Source organism: Lagenorhynchus albirostris, chromosome 6 (assembly GCF_949774975.1).
Source record: "Lagenorhynchus albirostris chromosome 6, mLagAlb1.1, whole genome shotgun sequence".
Taxonomy (NCBI): Eukaryota; Metazoa; Chordata; class Mammalia; order Artiodactyla; family Delphinidae; genus Lagenorhynchus; species Lagenorhynchus albirostris.
In genome coordinates this window covers 6,807,374-6,824,958 of record NC_083100.1, presented here as the reverse complement: position 1 = coordinate 6,824,958, position 17,585 = coordinate 6,807,374, and the positions used below count along the sequence as shown (strand labels likewise).

The following is a 17,585-nucleotide window of genomic DNA, read 5'->3' as shown; positions in this document are numbered from 1 at the left end:
GCTGGCGTAGGGCACTGGAGCCCCAGCACAGGCGGCCACGGACCCCTGCCAGCCCTGTGACCACTGCTCCCGCCCCTGCTGTAGGCAGTGGACCATCAGTTACACGCACACAGGGTCACTTCTGAGAAGGACAGCTAAATGGGGGATGGGCTGGCCGCCGTGCAAGGTGGTGAGAGGCTAGGACCGTGCTCTGCAGCTACTGGCGGGGCTCATCCTGCTGGCTGGGGGACCTTCACTGGGGCCTTGGAGCCCGTGGCGCTCTCCTCGAGCTAATGCCACTATTTCATCACTAGCACACTTCCAAAGCTAGTCATAATGGTGCAACTCCGAAAAGGATATGGCCAAGACAGAAAAAGAAGTAGCCACGTAACATCCCCTGCGGGAGCTGTGACCCCCATCCTGGCTCCCGGAAGGGAGGTGCTGACCGCAGCCCTGTCTGTTCTCTTGCCCCTGCAGTGCTGTGGGGTCGACTTCGAGGTCAAAGCCTTTGCCACACAAGGCACAGATACGGAAGAGGACAAAATTCCCAAGAAGTAAGAGTGTAGCTGTGGGAATATGTGAGGGTGTGGGGAAGGGCTGGGGATAAGAGACCGCCCCTCACTTTATGTCCCAGTGGCAGAATCTTCCCACAGGGCCATTGTGGTGGGGTAATGGAGCCTCCCCAGGTCAGGACCGTCAGGATGAACCATCTCCACATGGGGTGGGGGACAATGGCTGACCATTTGGGAGAAAAAAAACAAAAGAAAATGACAGGGGAGTTGGCAACCTCAAGGGCTCATGTAAGTCCTTAAAAGCCTCCAGATCCCCTCTTTCTTTAGTTTTCTTCTTCTTTTGTAATTTCTTTGTTGCAGTAAAATATACATAACATGAAGTTTACCATTTTAACCATTGTCAAGTGTACAATTCAGTGGCATTAAGTACATTCATTACGTTGTGTAATCAGTTACACCACTATCTGCTATCCATACCCCAAGGTATCTATACCCCAAATGCTGTCATCACCCCGAACAGAAACTCTCTGTGCCCATTAGGCAGTGACTTCCATTCCTCCTATACTCTCAGGCTCTGGTGCCCATTTTTCTTGTTCCTGAACAAGGTTTCCAGTTGTGCCCTCAACACTTTCTCTACATACTCAACATTCACACCTATGGACACTTATACCAAACAGCAATAACAGGGCATCACATCTGTAGAGAGTTTTGAAGCCTGTCACATAGGCACACATCCCCACATCAGCTTCACCCGAGAGGAGGCCACGCCGGGGTCCTAACAGAGGGTGAGAGGGACCCTTGGAGAGCTGACTGGTCCACACCACCCACCAGGCCCCGCCCCCCAGACCTGATCCCTCTACTGGTCCATCCTGCATCCATCGGCAGCATCCCTGAGGGATCCCGGCCTGGGGATGGGCAGGGCGACCTGGTAGGCCGTCCTGAGGAGGCCCAGGCTCTGACCCGGGGAACCATCGGTGACTTTTCATCCACAGGAGCTCTGTGCGTTTACTGATCCGGAAGGTACAGCATGCGCCACGAGAGATGGGTCCCCAGCCGCAAAAGGAGGCCTCCTGGCAGTTCTTCATGTCCGACAAGCCCCTGCACCTCGCCGTCGCCCTCAGCAAAGAGGTGACTGTGGAGCCGGCCTGGGGACAGCCTGCCAGGCCCTCTGCTGGGGGTGTGCTGCAGGCAGTCTTGGGGGCAGCGATAGTTAAAGCACCAACATTTGGGGACGACTGGCTTTTTTCATAATTTGGAGCCAGTAAACGTGACCCTTAGGATAGGACCAAACTGGCTTGCATTCCACTCACTGTGGGTCCCGACAACTTGGAGGTGGAGGGTTTCCCATACCCCCAGCCCAGGCTGTCTTTGCCCCCTGTCTGCCCCCAGGGGCCTCTTTACTAGTGTGTCATCAGCGGGTGTGGTGTTAACAAATTGTTTACTTCCCTGCAAACTTAAGTTTGGCAGTAACGGTGAGGGAGTGAGCATGTCATGTGTGAAAATCACGGCCGAAAAAGATGAAACTGGCCAAGGCCGTCTCTGGTCGACAAGAGTCGTGCACACACATTGCCAGCAGACTGTGTGTGTGTGTGTGTGTGTGTGTGTGTGTGTGTGTGTGTGTGTGTGCGCGCGCGCAAGGTCATGAGCACCTGGGCTAGATCACACAGAGTCACTGCTGGGCAAGCTCTACCTCTGGGCTTCCCCACTGATTTCCCCTCATTTCACTTATTCTGCCCCCAATAACCTCATGATTCCACTCAACACCCCCGGGGCTAACTCTGAGTGACCCTCAGGACTTGGGCGTTGGGGCCGGAGGCCCCATCATCCGCCTCAGCCTCCCACAGAGGGGGTAGAACCTGCTCCAGACCCTTCTCCACAGGAAACGTGATGCCATCACCCTGTCTTCCTTGAAAGTGTGGGCATTTAGCCACTTATTCCAGTTAAAGGACTGAGATGAATTTAACAAGATATGGCCACACTCTCTTCCCCTTTTCTGACGTATCTGCTGACTTCTTCAGCTCTATTACCATGGGGAACCCATTCCTGTGACTGTGACCGTGACCAATAATACAGAGAAGACGGTGAAGAAGATTAAAGTGCTAGGTAGGACCTTCTGCTCAAACCCGGACAGCAGAGTCTTCCAGGTTCCCAATCTAGTCATATTTCCCAAGGGTCTCTCCTCTGGTCAGTAAGGCCCCCCGGGGCTTTGGAACTGCCCGTTTGTCTCTGTCGTCACACGGCAGGACCTTAGAGGAGGAAGGTATCCTCTCCTGCAGCCTCGTGCCCAGCTTAGGGTTGTCTTCTGTCCTGGGACAGCATCCCCGACAGGGCATCTTCCCGTCCTTCCTTGTCACGCCTTCCTTGAGGGGCCCCTGTGCCAGGTCTCGGGGTAAGTGCGGGAGGAGTTTTCTTTCTGCACAGTGTAGTGGGGAGTCCTGGCCTGGGAACTCTGGGCTCCCCTGTGGGCTCGAGCTGTGCACGTCCTCTTGGAATTTAGCGGGCAGCCACGGCAGTGTTCCCGGACTACCTTCCCAGGTTTCGTTAGGTACTGATTGATCACACTGGACATGCTTTGTAAGTGGTAATCCCTACTGTCACTGCTACTGTTGAGTCGCCGTGATGTGATGGCCAAGCCTCCTGAACACTCAGGAGATGTGCCTCCCGCTTGCTGGTCCTACACACTTCCTCAGCTCAAAGGACGTCAAAGTGCACGGGATGCTCCTAGATCTTGGTCTTATATGGGTGATGTAAAAAAGACACGATAAAATGACCTTGGAGGGAGACCTCTCTGTTCGCTTCTCCCTCAGACACTCGATGGCTGAGACAGAGTTAGACTCACAGTGTGTTAGGGTGACCAACCATCCTGGGTTGACCAGGACCAAGGACGCAGGACTTTCAATGCTAAAATGGGGCCAGTCCCAGGCAGACCAGGATGGTTGGTCACCCTAAGTGCCATCTACCACGTTCCTCTTTCCCTCTTATCCATCATAGAGAAGACTCAGGAATTTGCTGCATACATACTAAAAAATTCTAGATTTTTCTTGATGCTAATATACATGCTTACTTTATGGCTTTGTTTTTATGTTGGTTTAAGTTCCTATGCCTTTAAGTCTTTGTAGGACCTGGCATTATTTGTTTAGCATGTTGTATGTAGTGTCAATACAGTATTCCACAAAGCAGTAGGATTGAGAAAGTATCATTTGATACTTAAATTTTAAATTATTTCTCAAAGTTTTATGAATCCTAACATCGAAGCCCCTAATTTTTGAAAGAAGCTGTTGAATTTCTGAAGCAAGATGTTAAGAACTTTCTATAGGCCGAGTACTGTGCTGAGTGCTTCACACAAATTGTTTTTCTGATTCTCAAATTTGATTTTAATGGAGATTAAAAATCATCTTTTTAATCATCACAACAACCATATAAGTTAGATGCAATTATCATTCTCATTTTGCTGATGGGGAAATTGAGGCTTAGAGGAGCTCAGTAATTACCCCACAGCAGATGGCTAAGCTGGGATGTGAACCCAAGTGGTCTGGCCCCAGAGCCCACCTTCCTATCCACCATGCTACACCCACAAATCAACCCTGTGCTGCCTCCACGTGGTTTCTAGCTTGGACACCCGAAGGATATGCTCACTGAATAAGATAGAGAAGGTTGGAAGGGAGTGTATTTGGGGAAAGAGAGCACATGGTGAGTTTTGGGACACCAGGAGATTGTGTGTTTTGGAAGGATACCCACAGATGTGCCCTGAGCTCAGCAGGGAGGATGAGTCTCCCAGGAGGTGCAGTTTTAGGAGACTGGCTCATGGGTAGTGTTGACACAGAGCAGGTTATTGGTGAATGGAAGTGGCCTGAGGACAGAACAGAAATCTCAGCCTTAAAGCCGAGCCTGAGAGGTGCACTCAAATGGCCGTTAGGGAAGACCAACCATGTCCCCTGGAAGGCACCACGCAGGACTCCGCACCGAGTCACCCTACCCTGTCCCCCTTTGCAGTGGAACAAGTGGCCAACGTGGTTCTCTACTCGAGTGATTATTACATCAAGCCGGTGGCCATGGAGGAAACACAGTGAGTAGTGGGTTGGGTTTCTATTTCCTGGGCGGCTCCAGCTTCTTGGTCAAGTTCCCATTTTGGTCATCGCTGAAGACGGAAGTAGAATGGTCAGCTAGCTCCCCAGCTTTCCACTTCCTTCCCCTGTTCTCACTTCAAGGACTGCAAAGAAAGTTAGCATCTTGATCCTGTGCTCGCTAACAAGAATTCCGAGAGCTGGGTCAAGCTAAGGAATGATGGAGAGGAGAGAAATAAAGGCTGAAATGTCACAGTGGGAATGTCTAGAACTTTCTATTGATCCTTGAATAAGTGGGTAGGAATTTGATACTGTTTCTGCCCCCAGAGCAGAAAATCAAATGACCTGTCAGCCCAGTCAAGGGTTCCCTATCTTTTGATCTTCTCCATAACTTGAAAATCTGATACCAGTGACAACTGGATTAGGATGATATATCAGTTCTCAGCCACTTGTTGTTAGTGACTTTTCTCCCTTCATTAGAGTAAAAAACAAATGGGAGGATTTCCCAGGTGGTCCAGTGGCTAAGACTCCGTGCTCCCAGTGCAGGGGGCCCGGGTTTGATCCCTGGTCGGGGAACTAGATCCCACATGCTGCAGCTAATAGTTCACATGCTGCAACTAAAGATCCTGTGGGCCGCAACTAAGTTCCAGCGCAGCCAAATAAATTTAAAAAAAAAAAGATATTAAAAACAAATGGGAACCCTGTGATGGCTTCTTCGTGGTGGAGCGAGAGATCTCACCAGTTTTGCTTTGTGCTAGGCGGTCAGGTTCATGAGGCACACAGGCTTCTGGGGGTTATGCCTTCCCCCAGAGAGGATTGCTCGGGAAGGTGTTTTTCTAAGCATTGTTGTATGCAAAAAATATTATCACGGTTAGAGGAAGGAGGGTTCGGGGAGCGGGGTGAGGAAAGACAGCTGATTCAGCAAGATAACATTACATGATATTTAAAAGGCGACTTCAGGATAAACTGTTACTTAAAGCAGATCCTGACCTAAGTTGACTTATAGGTCTAGAGAGGAGAGAGGAAGGAAAGAACCATAACTCACTGACTGTCTCCTTGGGGCCAGGCCTGGGGTCTACTCTACCTTTTAGGCTGTGTCCTTGAACATCCTCATGTCCTGGGCGTCTTCCTGGCTCACCTTTTGGCACGCGCCCAACAATGATAGGAGAAACTGGTCCCCAGCTGAGTTTTCCCCTACTGTACCCCATTACCTGGGCCTCTTGACGGCTCTTGGATACATTTGGCATCAAGGACTCCCAGAAAACTGGGAACCATCCTCGGATACCCTCAAAAGGGTGGGAGGCAGGGAGGTTGAAAGTGGGGCGTCTGGGGCCCTGGTGGGCAGGCCTCCTGGGAACCAGGTCAGACCTGACACCCAAGCTGCTGCCCACCATCCAGTCCCAATCCCAAAGGCGCTGGGAAGTGGCCGGGCGGGACTTTGGCCCCAGGCCTTGGCATAGGCCTTCGGCAAGGGCTGCTGCAGGAAAGGCCATCGTCCAAGCCCCATCCCGGGGGCCCCTTCCTACTACAGCTACCTTTCCAGTGTAATTGCTGCTTCTGTCACTCTGCTGCCCAAACTAAGCTCATTAAGAGAAGTTCTACCAGGGCCCAGATGCAGGGATGTGGGCCACCTTGGGCTCAAGCAGGGTTCTGCATGCCCGGGAGCCTCCTATGTGCACTTGGAGGCCAGAGAAGACACAGCCGCCTTCAACTCCCCAGGGAGATGGAGGAGGGGACCCGTTCCGAGGGGGGCAGTGGGACTCCCCGTCTGTTACAGAGCAGGCTGGGGAAAGGGCCCGAGGCTGGCTCCTGGACAGTGTTTTCAGGGCCCTGCCTTCTCCTGGCTGGGCACAAGGACAGAGGGTGTGCCAGGAGCACGGACACGGCTCGCCTGGGCTCTGGGGTCGGAGAGGGCAGGCAGCTGCGTGGCGGCTGTGGGCACAGGCCAGGGGTCAGCACGTGGGTGAGTGGCAGAGCCAACTCTCCAGCCTCAGATGCTGTTCGGTGAGCCGGGATGCTGCCCGGCCTGGGGAGACCACGCTGCTCTGCCCCCAGCTGCACCCAGGCCCACAGAGCCGCCCGGTCTGAACAGCGCACAGTGGAGGACCCGGCCCTTCTCGCGCCCCTCCTCCCTGGGCACACGCTGAAACCTCCCGACAGTGACGACTCCCAGCCTGGGCTTGTTGCTGGCACTGGCCAGTTGGCCCTGCAGCCCACTGCGTGGTTCACGAAGCCTCAGGAGGAGACTGGGTGTGGTCCCTGACTCTTGGGCCAGTCTCACTTCACCCCACAAGACATTCTAGAAATTCAGCAATCAGAACGGGCTGAGGGAGTTGAGAAACGTCCTAACGTTGCTGCCAGCCTGTTTTGAGACGTCACTAATGCTGTTCTTCTCACAAGGCAAAGGCACAGGCACCTGGACTGTCTTTCCCATGAGTCGCAGGGAACGTGGGTTCTAGAAAATGCTTGACGGCACACAGGGTCTCGTGGGGGCGAAGGTGGCTTCAAGGCTGTAAGAGCAGCCAGCTAAATCTGCTCTCTGTGTCTCTTCCTGCAGGGAAAAGGTACCACCAAACAGCACCTTGACCACGACGCTGACCCTGCTGCCCTTGCTGGCTAACAACCTCGAGAGAAAGGGCATCGCCCTGGACGGGAAAATCAAGCACGAGGACACGAACCTTGCCTCTAGCACCATGTGAGCCCCGAGACTCAGTGCTGCGGTGGCGCTGGTCTACGCCCCCTCCTCGTCCCAGCCCTGGGCTCGCGGCCTGCACACGCAGCCTGGTGGCAAAGCGCGTGCTCGGGGCCCCAAGCAGGGACCCCACTCCCACCCCTGATGTGACACAGTGGCTACAGCTCTGGACCTTGTGCTGAGTCCCAACACCCCTGCTTGCTGTCTGGGCCACCCTGGGCAGATAACTGGAGCTGTCTTGAGAACCTCAGTTTTCCCGTCTGCAAAGTGTGGGAGCGACAGCTCCTCAGAGAGAGGTTTTGAGGGTTATGTGAGACAGTCCATGTAAAATGTGGTGCCTGGCACACAGTAAGTGCTCCAGAAATGTCAGCTATTACCTTCAAAATCATCATTAGCTAGTGTAGAGCCCTGAGCATACGAACTGAGTGCCCCAGCTGGCTCCATGAATGATGGAAAGGTCGTTTATGCATTTCCATCAGGAAAGGTAAAAACAGGAGGTCCTGAGGGCTACAGAGGTCAGTTCAATTTAAATGAAAATAAGCACTGATATGCTGACCCTGCTCAGAGAACCATGGCCGAACTGAGCCAGCAGAACGAAGCTCCTACGTCAAATAGCCCTGTCACTCCTCACCATCCTCCGGGGCTTCCATTCCCAGCGGTGTGTCTGCTGGTGAGCCCTGAGGGTTTGGGGTAGGAGCTGCCACCCAGGCTCGGGCCCTTCGCTGCCATCTCCCCCTCCACCCCTGTGTGTTCCAAGGCCCCAGCGATCAGCTCCAGGCAATGCCATCGAGAAGAGCTCTCGCGTTTGCCCTCCCTGCCCCCGTAGCTCCGAGACGAACAGCGGGGTCAGCGAACTTTGGGCAGAAAGCAGGATCTTGGGAGTCAAAGGATTTTCTGAGGTTTATTTGCCAGTTGGTGTGTTAGATTCTAAAGCACATCTGTGATGCTCTGGGAGAGGGCCGAGCAGGGAGATTGATGCCCTAGATCCGTGAACTCGAGGGCAAAGGAATCACGACATCCACAGCGGCGCACTGCGTTTGTAAAGATCTTTTGTGGTTCATGGAATATTTTATAAACATGCCAGTCTCTCCATGCTTTTGTGAGGAAGGTGAATTTATACTCATTTCACAGATAAGGAAATTGAGGTTCCACCAGAATGAGAGCTTCAGCCAAGGTCACCGGGTCAGTTAATGGCAGAGCAAAGCCCACCCCGAATCCCGAGCCCCCCTTTCACCCAGCGTCAGGGCTGCCTTCCAGCGCCCCAGACAGTGAGGACACAGCAGAGCCTGGATGACACAGTGGGGAGAGGTGGGGTTGATTCACCCGGTTTTTGCTTCCCGCTTCTCCCCTCCCTGCATTCTTCTGTTTTTCTTTTCTGTTTGAGCAGCATGAAGGAGGGCATAGACAAGACCGTCATGGGGATCCTGGTGTCTTACCAGATCAAGGTGAAGCTCACGGTGTCAGGGTGAGTGTCCAGCTCCAGCACTCTGCCTGCTCTATCTTGGCCGTCAGTAGTCTGAATGGTTTCATTCCTGAGTGACTGGAAGACAGAAAGCAAGAAAAGTCCACAAATTCTATCGATTACATAGCAGAGTTTTAGAGAGACTCTATTTGTCTAGTTTCACAATTCTACCTGATATAACATTACGGGGGAAAAGGTAGAAAAGCAGACTACGAAACACGTGCACTATTGGTACCACTTGGCAAAAATGGGTGTGCCTGTGCTCACATGTGGAAGCTGATATAAAACAGGAGAATCAGTTGAGCGTCTGATTGTACTTTGGAAAAGACTGGCGGCTGTGAAATGAACTCGCAGGGCATCCTGGTTCACCTGCCTCTCAGGAGGCATCCATCCATGACGGAAAGGGCCTGCCTTTCCTCCCCAACGAGCAATCACAGGACTGGGGAGTCTCCTTTTCATACAAGAGCATGACTGTCTCAGAGTTCTGAGGAAATGGTTTCCCATCTTTTTTGAAATCAATTTCTTTCCACTTAAAAATCTTATCAGAAGGGAAAAACTCGACTTCTCATTTTCCTTTTCAAATTCCATTGCCAGAGGCTCTGGCCTTGTACCTTGATCAGCCTTCGGTAGTTCAGCCATCAAAGCAAATCCATGTGTATATTCCATAGGGCTCAGGACGTGAAGAGTTCCCCAAATTTTGGTTGGGGCAACAAAGTAGAACGTGGGTTGATTCTGCAAATTTCGTTAACACAGTGTGTGTAGCTGTGTTTCTCAAAGTGCATAGTGTTTTCTTTCATCTTCTCTGAGAGGATCTAAAACAGGGTCGAGTGCAGCAGTCAAGGTAAAGTGATCAGCAGGTAGTTCACCGTGACCTTTGTGGCCCAGAGAGAAATTCTGGACCGAGGTTTATTCTTGAACATTAGGGCTTGAACCTATGTAATTCCTCTTTTTAACTAACCCACTTGAGAAAGAGATGAAATCACAAGTAGAGAGGAATAGCTGAGTTGGCTGTTAGGGGTGCGAAGATCCTGAAAGTTGTGAGTGAGGAACATGGCGGGCACGTGTCCAGCCTCTGAATAACGGCAAGTAAGGTTGTGTTACCACTGTGGAGAGTCACCACAGCCCTGTTTGCTTTTGTGTTTCCTAGCCTCCTGGGAGACCTCACCTCCAGGTAAACCCCTTCATCTTCCTTCTCTGCTTGATTCTCTGCTTGATTCCAAGATATCAAAGGGGACAAACCGGGGCTTCAAAACAGTGACAGTGAAGTCTGGTTTCCCGGCTCTCATGCTCAGAGGTCTTAGGAGATGATGCCCCTAACACCCTGCAGGCCTTGGTGTGAGGTTGGGGATGTTCCTTTGCGACCGTAGCCGGGCCTGCGCCTGGGCGAGGACACACACACACACACACACACTCAGAAAACCGGCACACTCCTTGCAGCTGCCTGTGGCGGGGGGGGAAATACACATAATGTGACGTTTACCATTTTACCCTTTTAAAAGTGTACAGTTCAGTGGCATCAGGGACATTCACAGTGTTGTGCCACTGTCACCACTCTCTAGCTCCTGTACACTTTTCCCATCCCAAAAGGAAACCCCTTACCTATTATGCCGTCTCTCCCATTCTCCCCTCTCCCTCATCCCTGGCAACCACTAACCTGCTTGCTAGCTCTGTAGATTTGCCTAATCTGGACATGTTATATGAATGGAATCAGGCAATATTTGTGCTTTTGTGGCTGGTTTCTTCCCTTGACATCATGTCTGCAAGGTCCATGTTGTAGCACGTGTCAGCGCTTCATTCCTTCTTATGGCTGAGAAATACTCGGTGGTATGGATGGACCACGTTTTGGTTGGTGGACATTTGGGTTGTTTCCACCTGTGGGCGATTGTGATTAGTGAGAGCAGCCATTTAAATCACGCACAAAGAGGCAGCAGGTAAGACAAGTCTGAGGCAGGCACTGACCTTACATATTCCTTCACCGACTCTTATCACCTCCCCTCACATAGAGCCCATGCTGTGCCTTCTCTCCTAGACCCCAGCCATATTCGGGTCCGCCAGGAGCGCCTTAGCAGCAGAAGTGCTTTGACCGAAGCAGTAACCCCAGGGCGGGAGGTGATGGGTCCTGGGTGAAACAAGGAGTAACCCTTGTTTCCCACACCCCTTTCCATTCTTCCTGTGCCTAGATTTCCCTTCCACCCCTTCCTGACTCCTTGCCTTCCTTTTTTAAAATTAATTAATTAATTAATTAATTTTCGGCTGTATTGGGTCTTTGTTGCGGTGCACGGGCTTCTCACTGCGGTGGCTTCTCTTGTTGCAGAGCACCGGCTCTAGGCGTGTGGGCTTCAGTAGCTGTAGCACACGGGCTCAGTAGTTGTGGTGCACAGGCTTAGTTGCTCCGTGGCATGTGGGTTCTTCCCAGACCAGGGCTCAAACCCGTGTCCCCTGTATTGGCAGGCGCATTCTTAACCACTGCGCCACCAGGGAAGCCCTGTTGCCTTCCTTTTTTAATATAAATTACAGGTCGCCTCGAAGCCCTTTAGCCTCTGGAGTTGGGTAGACCGTGCTCATCCCTGTTCTGCTCTCTGCAGAGGGACTGTGTGCGGCCTTAGCACAGATTTAACACGTAAAAAGTAGTTACATTTTGCAAAGGATATTTTTCAAAGCTATCCTTATTCTCCAGGATTTCACCTCTTCTCTACCCATAATATCATGTCCCTGAAACTAATAACCAGGAGGAAGGGGGACCTAAAAATCCTAGCCGCCTCAGCCTCTCGCAAGTGGAGTTTCTAGACCACATTCCAGGGAATACATTTAAAATTCCTTCTTGACCACTTCCTGATTTCTGCTTTGTTTTGTTTTGACTCTCACTGAGTCCTCTTTCAGCTGGGGCCTGGGGACCTTTCACGAAGCTCTGCAACCCCAGCTCCCAGCTCTTGGCTGTGCATTTACAATTGTGTGCGTGTTCTCACCGCTCTGCATCCTTCTTCCTTTCTAGTGAAGTGACCGCTGACGTGCCGTTCCGCCTCATGCACCCCCAGTCTGAGGACCCAGGTCAGTCTCGCATTATCTTGCCTTTTTCTAGTCCTTTACCACTCACAGATTTATTACGTACTCACTGCTAGTCTTCCTTGACCGCATATCTGAGCACAGGCAGGGCCAGGTGGCCGAGGTTCCAGGCCACCTTCAAGTGCCTGGGCCCCCCCTCCCAGAAATGAGTGCTCGGCTACTAGGTCCTGGGCCGGGTGGCTTGTCCACTTCCAGTGAGTGTGTGGAGGACGTAGCATCCCTGCTTGGGTGCGGGTTGTCTCGTTTGGTTTTATCAGGAATGATTTAAAAGCAGAAGCTTTGCTGTGAACAGACATGGATTCATATTTTTTTTTTTTTTAGTGTTTTTGTCCTTGTGATGAGAAGTCTTAGGATCTACTCTCTCTTTTTTTAAAAAAAAAATTATTTATTTGGCTGCGTCTGGTCTTCGCTGCGGCATGTGGGATCTTTTAGTTGCGGCATGCATGCGGGATCTAGTTCCCTGACCAGGTGATCGAACCCGGGCCACCTGCTTTGGGAGTGCAGAGTCTTAACCGCTGGACCCCCAGGGAAGTCCCCAGACCTGGATTTAGATTTAAATAAAATTTGAGTGAAAAGTAAATTTGACCAAAAAAAAAAAAAGTAAATTTGACAGCCTGAGGCTTTTGCATTTCATTTGGAAGCATTAATAGGAATTTAGAAGATGATGAGTGTTTCTGACGATGGCAGTTATGATGAGAATACAGAAAATACTGGAAAAGAGGGTCAGGCTGGGTTCCTAATACCTTGGCTCCTTTGAATTGTAAATCCGTCGGCTCTTGTATGGATGTTAAAAGTAAATTAAGTAATGGTTGTACAGCTCTGTGAGCAAACTAAAACCCATGGGCCTGTACATGTAAATAGGTAAATTGTATGATATTTGAATTAGATCTTAATACAGCTCTTTTAAAAGGGATAAATGAAGCGGCAAAAATAATGTAGGTGCAATCTCAGAAATTCTGAGGAAAAATTCTTCTCTGTGTGTTAAGGTGGCTTAGTTGGCAGGAAAGAAAAATGGACCTGTCTGGATGAGAACCCTCCCGAGTTATAGTAATTAAGAACATTTTAAGTAAAAGTGGTATAAACAAGCAGGGTTTTTTTTCTTATATTTTATAAAGAGCTTTTCTATGTTTTTAATGAAATGGCATTTAAACATTAGAATGAGCCCCATATTCATTTTGGCTTTGTCTCAAAACTATTTTGTCTCAAAGTATCTCTTCCAAATATTTTAGATTCAAATACTCAAAACTTTTGGAAGTTTGACAAAAACTTCCCTTGGGGGAAAAATACAGTCTAACCATATTTTTTTTTTATTCATTTATGCTTGTATCATTAAAATACTATTTTTAACTATGTGAGATTGAGACACATTCTGGTCCCTTTCAAGGACATTCTAAAAGGCTATTTTAAAACTATGACCGGAGGAGATGTCATAGTTTGTGTCAGATCATTTTCTGGCCCCGTGAACAGACTTTATGACTTCACTTGGGGGAAGTGGAGTGATTCCTTTTCTGGGTATGACATTTTCATGTTCCAGTCATTATGGCCCTCATGTTGAACATATCATAACATCAAGGCTAAACCAATGATCTTTTATACTGTGAGATTTTGGGGAGAAAGGACAAATCACACCATGGCCTCAAAATTTTGATTTCCAGAGGTTTATGAGTCCCAAGTTTCATTCACAGATGCATGCTCACATCTTACCTGCCTGGTCCCCGGTGCCCCGAGTTGAGACGGGTAGATGCTAAGCAGAGAAAGCATAAGTTGGAGTTAAGAAACCCTGCCAGGGCCAGGGGCCAAGTAATTTGTATGTAATAAGTTCTGGAGAAATGCTACCAGAACTTATTACATACAAGGGTTGGGGGGGGGTCCAGGATGGTTCTTGCCCAGGGTCATTTTGATGAGTCAGCCTCTCTGTAGGTCCCCTGTGGTTAGCAGCCCACACAGACACTTCCCTCCTGGTACTGCCTTCCAGACAGGCACAAGAAATAAGGGCAGTGGCTCAGCCCCGCCACAAGCTCCCCCAAACCCTCTGGAGCTGTGTAGCTTCACTTAGTTCTTCCTGGCTCACCATGGTGGGTGGTGAGGCGATTACACTAGGACTTTACTAGGTGGGCAGCAGAAAGCTAAAAACAAAAACAAGGGGCTTCCCTGGTGGCGCAGTGGTTAGGAATCTGCCTGCCAGTTTAGGGGACATGGGTTTGATCCCTGGTCCGGGAAGATCCCACATGCCGCGGAGCAACTAAGCCCGTGCGCCACAACTACTGAGCCTGCGCTCTAGAGCCTGTGCTCCACAACAAGAGAAGCCACCGCAATGAGAAGCCCGTGCCTCACCACGAAGAGTAGCCCCTGCTCGCCGCAACTAGAGAAAGTCCGTGTGTAGCAACAAAGACCCAACGCTGCCAAATAAATAAATAAGAAAAAATAATTAAAAAAAACAAAAACAAAAAGCAGAAAACCTCACAAAGAATTAGCAATAACCCTGGGTCTGCAAAATATATGTGAAAATCTAACCCACTCCCTGCACCCGCCCCCTACCCCAAGATCAATGTGTTAAGAGAGAAGTCAAACTCCCTGAGGGGCCAGGGAGTGGTTCTCAAGCTTTAGTCACCCCCTTCCCCCACTGGAGTACTAGTTCTATGTCAAGTCCCAGGACTCACCCCTAGAGAGCTGGACCGTGGAAGTCTGGGTCGTAACAGCTCCTGTGGACTCTGATCTGGACAGGGTCCAAAGGGCACATAGGGAGAAAGGCTTAGAAAGGAGAAGCACAACATCAGAGGGGCTGAGGCTAATCAGGGAAAGGGTCCTAGAGGCGAGGTTGTGGCTGATTCCGTCTGGGGAGGTGAAGGCTGTGGTGGCAACTTTTAGAGGAAGTGATGGTTAAAAATGCAGGGAGAAAGGCCCTCCGAGTGGGAAATGGCAAAGAAGCAGGAATTACACGCCATTCTCATGAAATGCATATATCTAGGCCTTTTATTCCTCCACCTATAAAGTGACCTAACAAAGGAAGAAAATTTCCGGTAGACAGGATTTATGCTAATAGATCTCTCTCTCCTTTCTTCCATGCTCACAGATAAGACCAAGAAAAGGTGAGCCCTGCTTGGTGTTATCCCGTTCTGTGACCTCCTTCTCCACAGCCCTAATGTGACCCCTCACAGTTGTTTTTGGTTTTTCTTTTTTTGTAATGCAAGTGCCTGACTTAAGCTTTGATTGCCGAGACATCCTCTTCAAAGAGGCATCCACTCGAATAAACACATTGCCAGCCACCGGACTCGATCAGAGCCAGGCCGGCTCTCCCTCTCCTTTGTTTTAGAGTTTGGTTGATTTCAATAGCAGATCATTTGAGCCACTTGTTTTTTGTCTTTTTGCACTTTAAATTCCCGCTCTTCTGTTTTAAATTCACCAATAAAGAGTGAGCCCTCGAAACCCTAGGCCCCCACCTCCAACCCCAGTAAAGGCAGAACCCCAGGCCTGTGCGGTGTGCTCTCCCTCGCTACCCACGACCTCGCTGTGTGGCCCCAGGTATATGCTGTGTAATTTCCAGGTTCTGTAAGTAATAAACCTTTATTTTCTAAAAGTTTCTGGATGGTTATTGCTGAAGGGCATCTTGCAGTCGTAACAGGAACCACAAGGGCCAGTCCAACCACAACAGTGGTTATTGATAGGCTGAGATCTGCACAAGACAAGCGCAAACCCCTTTTTGGGTCTTTCCATACACGCCCCATGCTCTCGATACCGGCGCAGGGCCTGGCTTTCCTTTTGCTCTCTAGTACCAGGACATGCACACACACATACACACACGCACACATGCGCACACATACGCATACACGCGCACACATTCACATATACACACACAGTTATTCCGGGCATGTATGTCTACTCTGTGGGTTCCTTCATTTTCTCTGATTTTTGTTTGTTAAAGAGATTTTACTTGAAAAACTATGAGGAGAACAGCATTGTCCTGTGTTCCATCACGTAGGAAAATCTTGATCAGTTCCTGTGTTGCAAAAGGGAGATCAAGGATCTTGTTTTCCTCAAGATCTCATTGAAAGCTTCAAAGAACATGCCACGATCAAAGTGTTCTTTGTTTCATTTTAGTTTACAGGATGAAAATTTGGTTTTTGAGGAGTTTGCTCGCCAAAATCTGAAAGATGGAAGAGAAGTTAAGGAAGAGAAGACAGACCAGGAAGCGGCTGTGGATGAGTGAAGAGGCCGGCTCAGGCATCGGGAAATGGGGTCGTTAGCAGCATGGTAGCAGTGCCCCACAGTTAGCCCTTTAGTTATGCTAAATACCAAAGTGCGGGTCTTCTTCACAGAAATAAAGTTTGTCTCTTCTGTCCTGGTTGTGAATCAGGCTGACTTGTTGGGGAAGCTGAGTGACGTCAACAGCACGCAAGCTGCAGCCTTGAGGGGCCCTGAGTCTGGGCAGGGGGGAGGGCAGCATCTAGAAAGGAGACCCATCAAGGCGAGAAGGCATCCTGAAATCAATGCACTCACTTGAAGGGGCCTGGTGTGTCCCGGGCTTTCTCCAGGACCCCTGGGGTAAGCTGTTTCCCTGGAAACTTGGAGGGGGAGCAGTGTGTCTAATGACCTGACCAATCCTAGCTCCAGGGCACCCAAAGAGCCTCCCAAGAGAAACAGGGCAGTGGACACATGTGGGTAAAAACACTCTTCATCTCTGATTTAACTTTTGGGTCCAAGTCCTGTTTGAGCTCTGGGCTGTTGGTTGTTTCCATTGAATGCAAACAATGAACTGTGAGTTGGCTGGTTTAAAGGGGAAAAAAAGGAATGCATTGGAAGGACCTCAGAGTGGCTCAGAGAACTGACTTAAAGGAAGAATCTCCAGTTGCCACACCTGGGCTGGGTGGAAATCAGAGAAGGTTCGGGGTCCCAGCCCAGGAACTCAGGGTCCTGCCCTCTGGGGTGGCCATTCACCTGGTGGTGGCTCAGAACCAGACACTCCTAGTCTCCGAGCCTCTGGTTCCCGTGTGCTGTTTCTGGGCAGGAGAATCTGGCCCAGCTTCGGTCAGGGGATCAGTGCCCTGGGGCCAACAATGGCAGAGCCCAGCCCCGGGAATGGGTTGTCCCAGAAGAGGGGGTTCACTGTGAATCAGACAGGCTTCTTGTTTAGACTGTCTTCATCGAGATTGGACATAGAAGGGGTTGGGGGAAAGGATGCTCACGTCCGGGAATAAAGGAGGAGACGTAACGGAGGTGATGCCAGGGCCCTGTCCTTTGCAGAATCCCCTTCCTGGCCCATGGTACCCCGGCCTTGGGGCCTGCTAATGATGGCAGAGAGCTGAATGGCTCTCTTGGTGGCCACGGAGGGGCTTGGGGGATGTGCAGGCTCTGGTCCATGTCTCAAGGGAATAGGATGAAAGGGGGTTGGAGAGTTCTGTACAGTTTAACCCGCTCACAGGAGGTACGAGGGTGAATGGGAGGGGGCATGTGTGGGCTGGACACTCGGGGTCAGGTCTCCAGGACAAACAGCAGTGGCGGAGGGCCAGACACAGTGTGGGTTCCGTGCATATGAAGGCTCCCACATCTGGGTTTGTTCAGCAGGATTCCAGGCTGGTTTGTGTCCTGGGGACTGGGGTTTAGACCCGAGGCTCCACTTGGGAACCTTGGACAGGATCCCATACACACAGAGCAAGGTCTGAACTCGAGTGTTGGATATGAAGCATTCTGATATTGACAGGGGTGAGGATTCATTTCTGGAGGAGGAAGACTGATAATAACAATACAGGCACGGGGCTTCCCTGGCTGTCCGGTGGTTAAGACTCTGCACTTCCAGCGCAGGGGGCACGGGTTCC

At 50.5% G+C, this 17,585-nt stretch overlaps 1 protein-coding gene across 1 annotated transcript in view; it reads left to right on the top strand.

The window, feature by feature from the left end:
* The window catches only part of SAG (S-antigen visual arrestin), a 30,367-nt gene extending 14,289 nt beyond the window's left edge, over positions 1 to 16,078 (top strand). The window contains exons 6-15 of the mRNA XM_060151223.1: positions 457 to 533; positions 1,484 to 1,619; positions 2,510 to 2,594; positions 4,485 to 4,557; positions 7,113 to 7,250; positions 8,635 to 8,712; positions 9,857 to 9,880; positions 11,702 to 11,761; positions 14,331 to 14,336; positions 15,871 to 16,078. Of these exons, the coding sequence (XP_060007206.1) occupies positions 457 to 533; positions 1,484 to 1,619; positions 2,510 to 2,594; positions 4,485 to 4,557; positions 7,113 to 7,250; positions 8,635 to 8,712; positions 9,857 to 9,880; positions 11,702 to 11,761; positions 14,331 to 14,336; positions 15,871 to 15,979 (786 nt within the window). The 3' untranslated portion in view covers positions 15,980 to 16,078. The remainder of the gene's footprint in view (positions 1 to 456; positions 534 to 1,483; positions 1,620 to 2,509; positions 2,595 to 4,484; positions 4,558 to 7,112; positions 7,251 to 8,634; positions 8,713 to 9,856; positions 9,881 to 11,701; positions 11,762 to 14,330; positions 14,337 to 15,870) is intronic.
* The last annotated feature ends 1,507 nt before the right edge of the window (positions 16,079 to 17,585 follow it).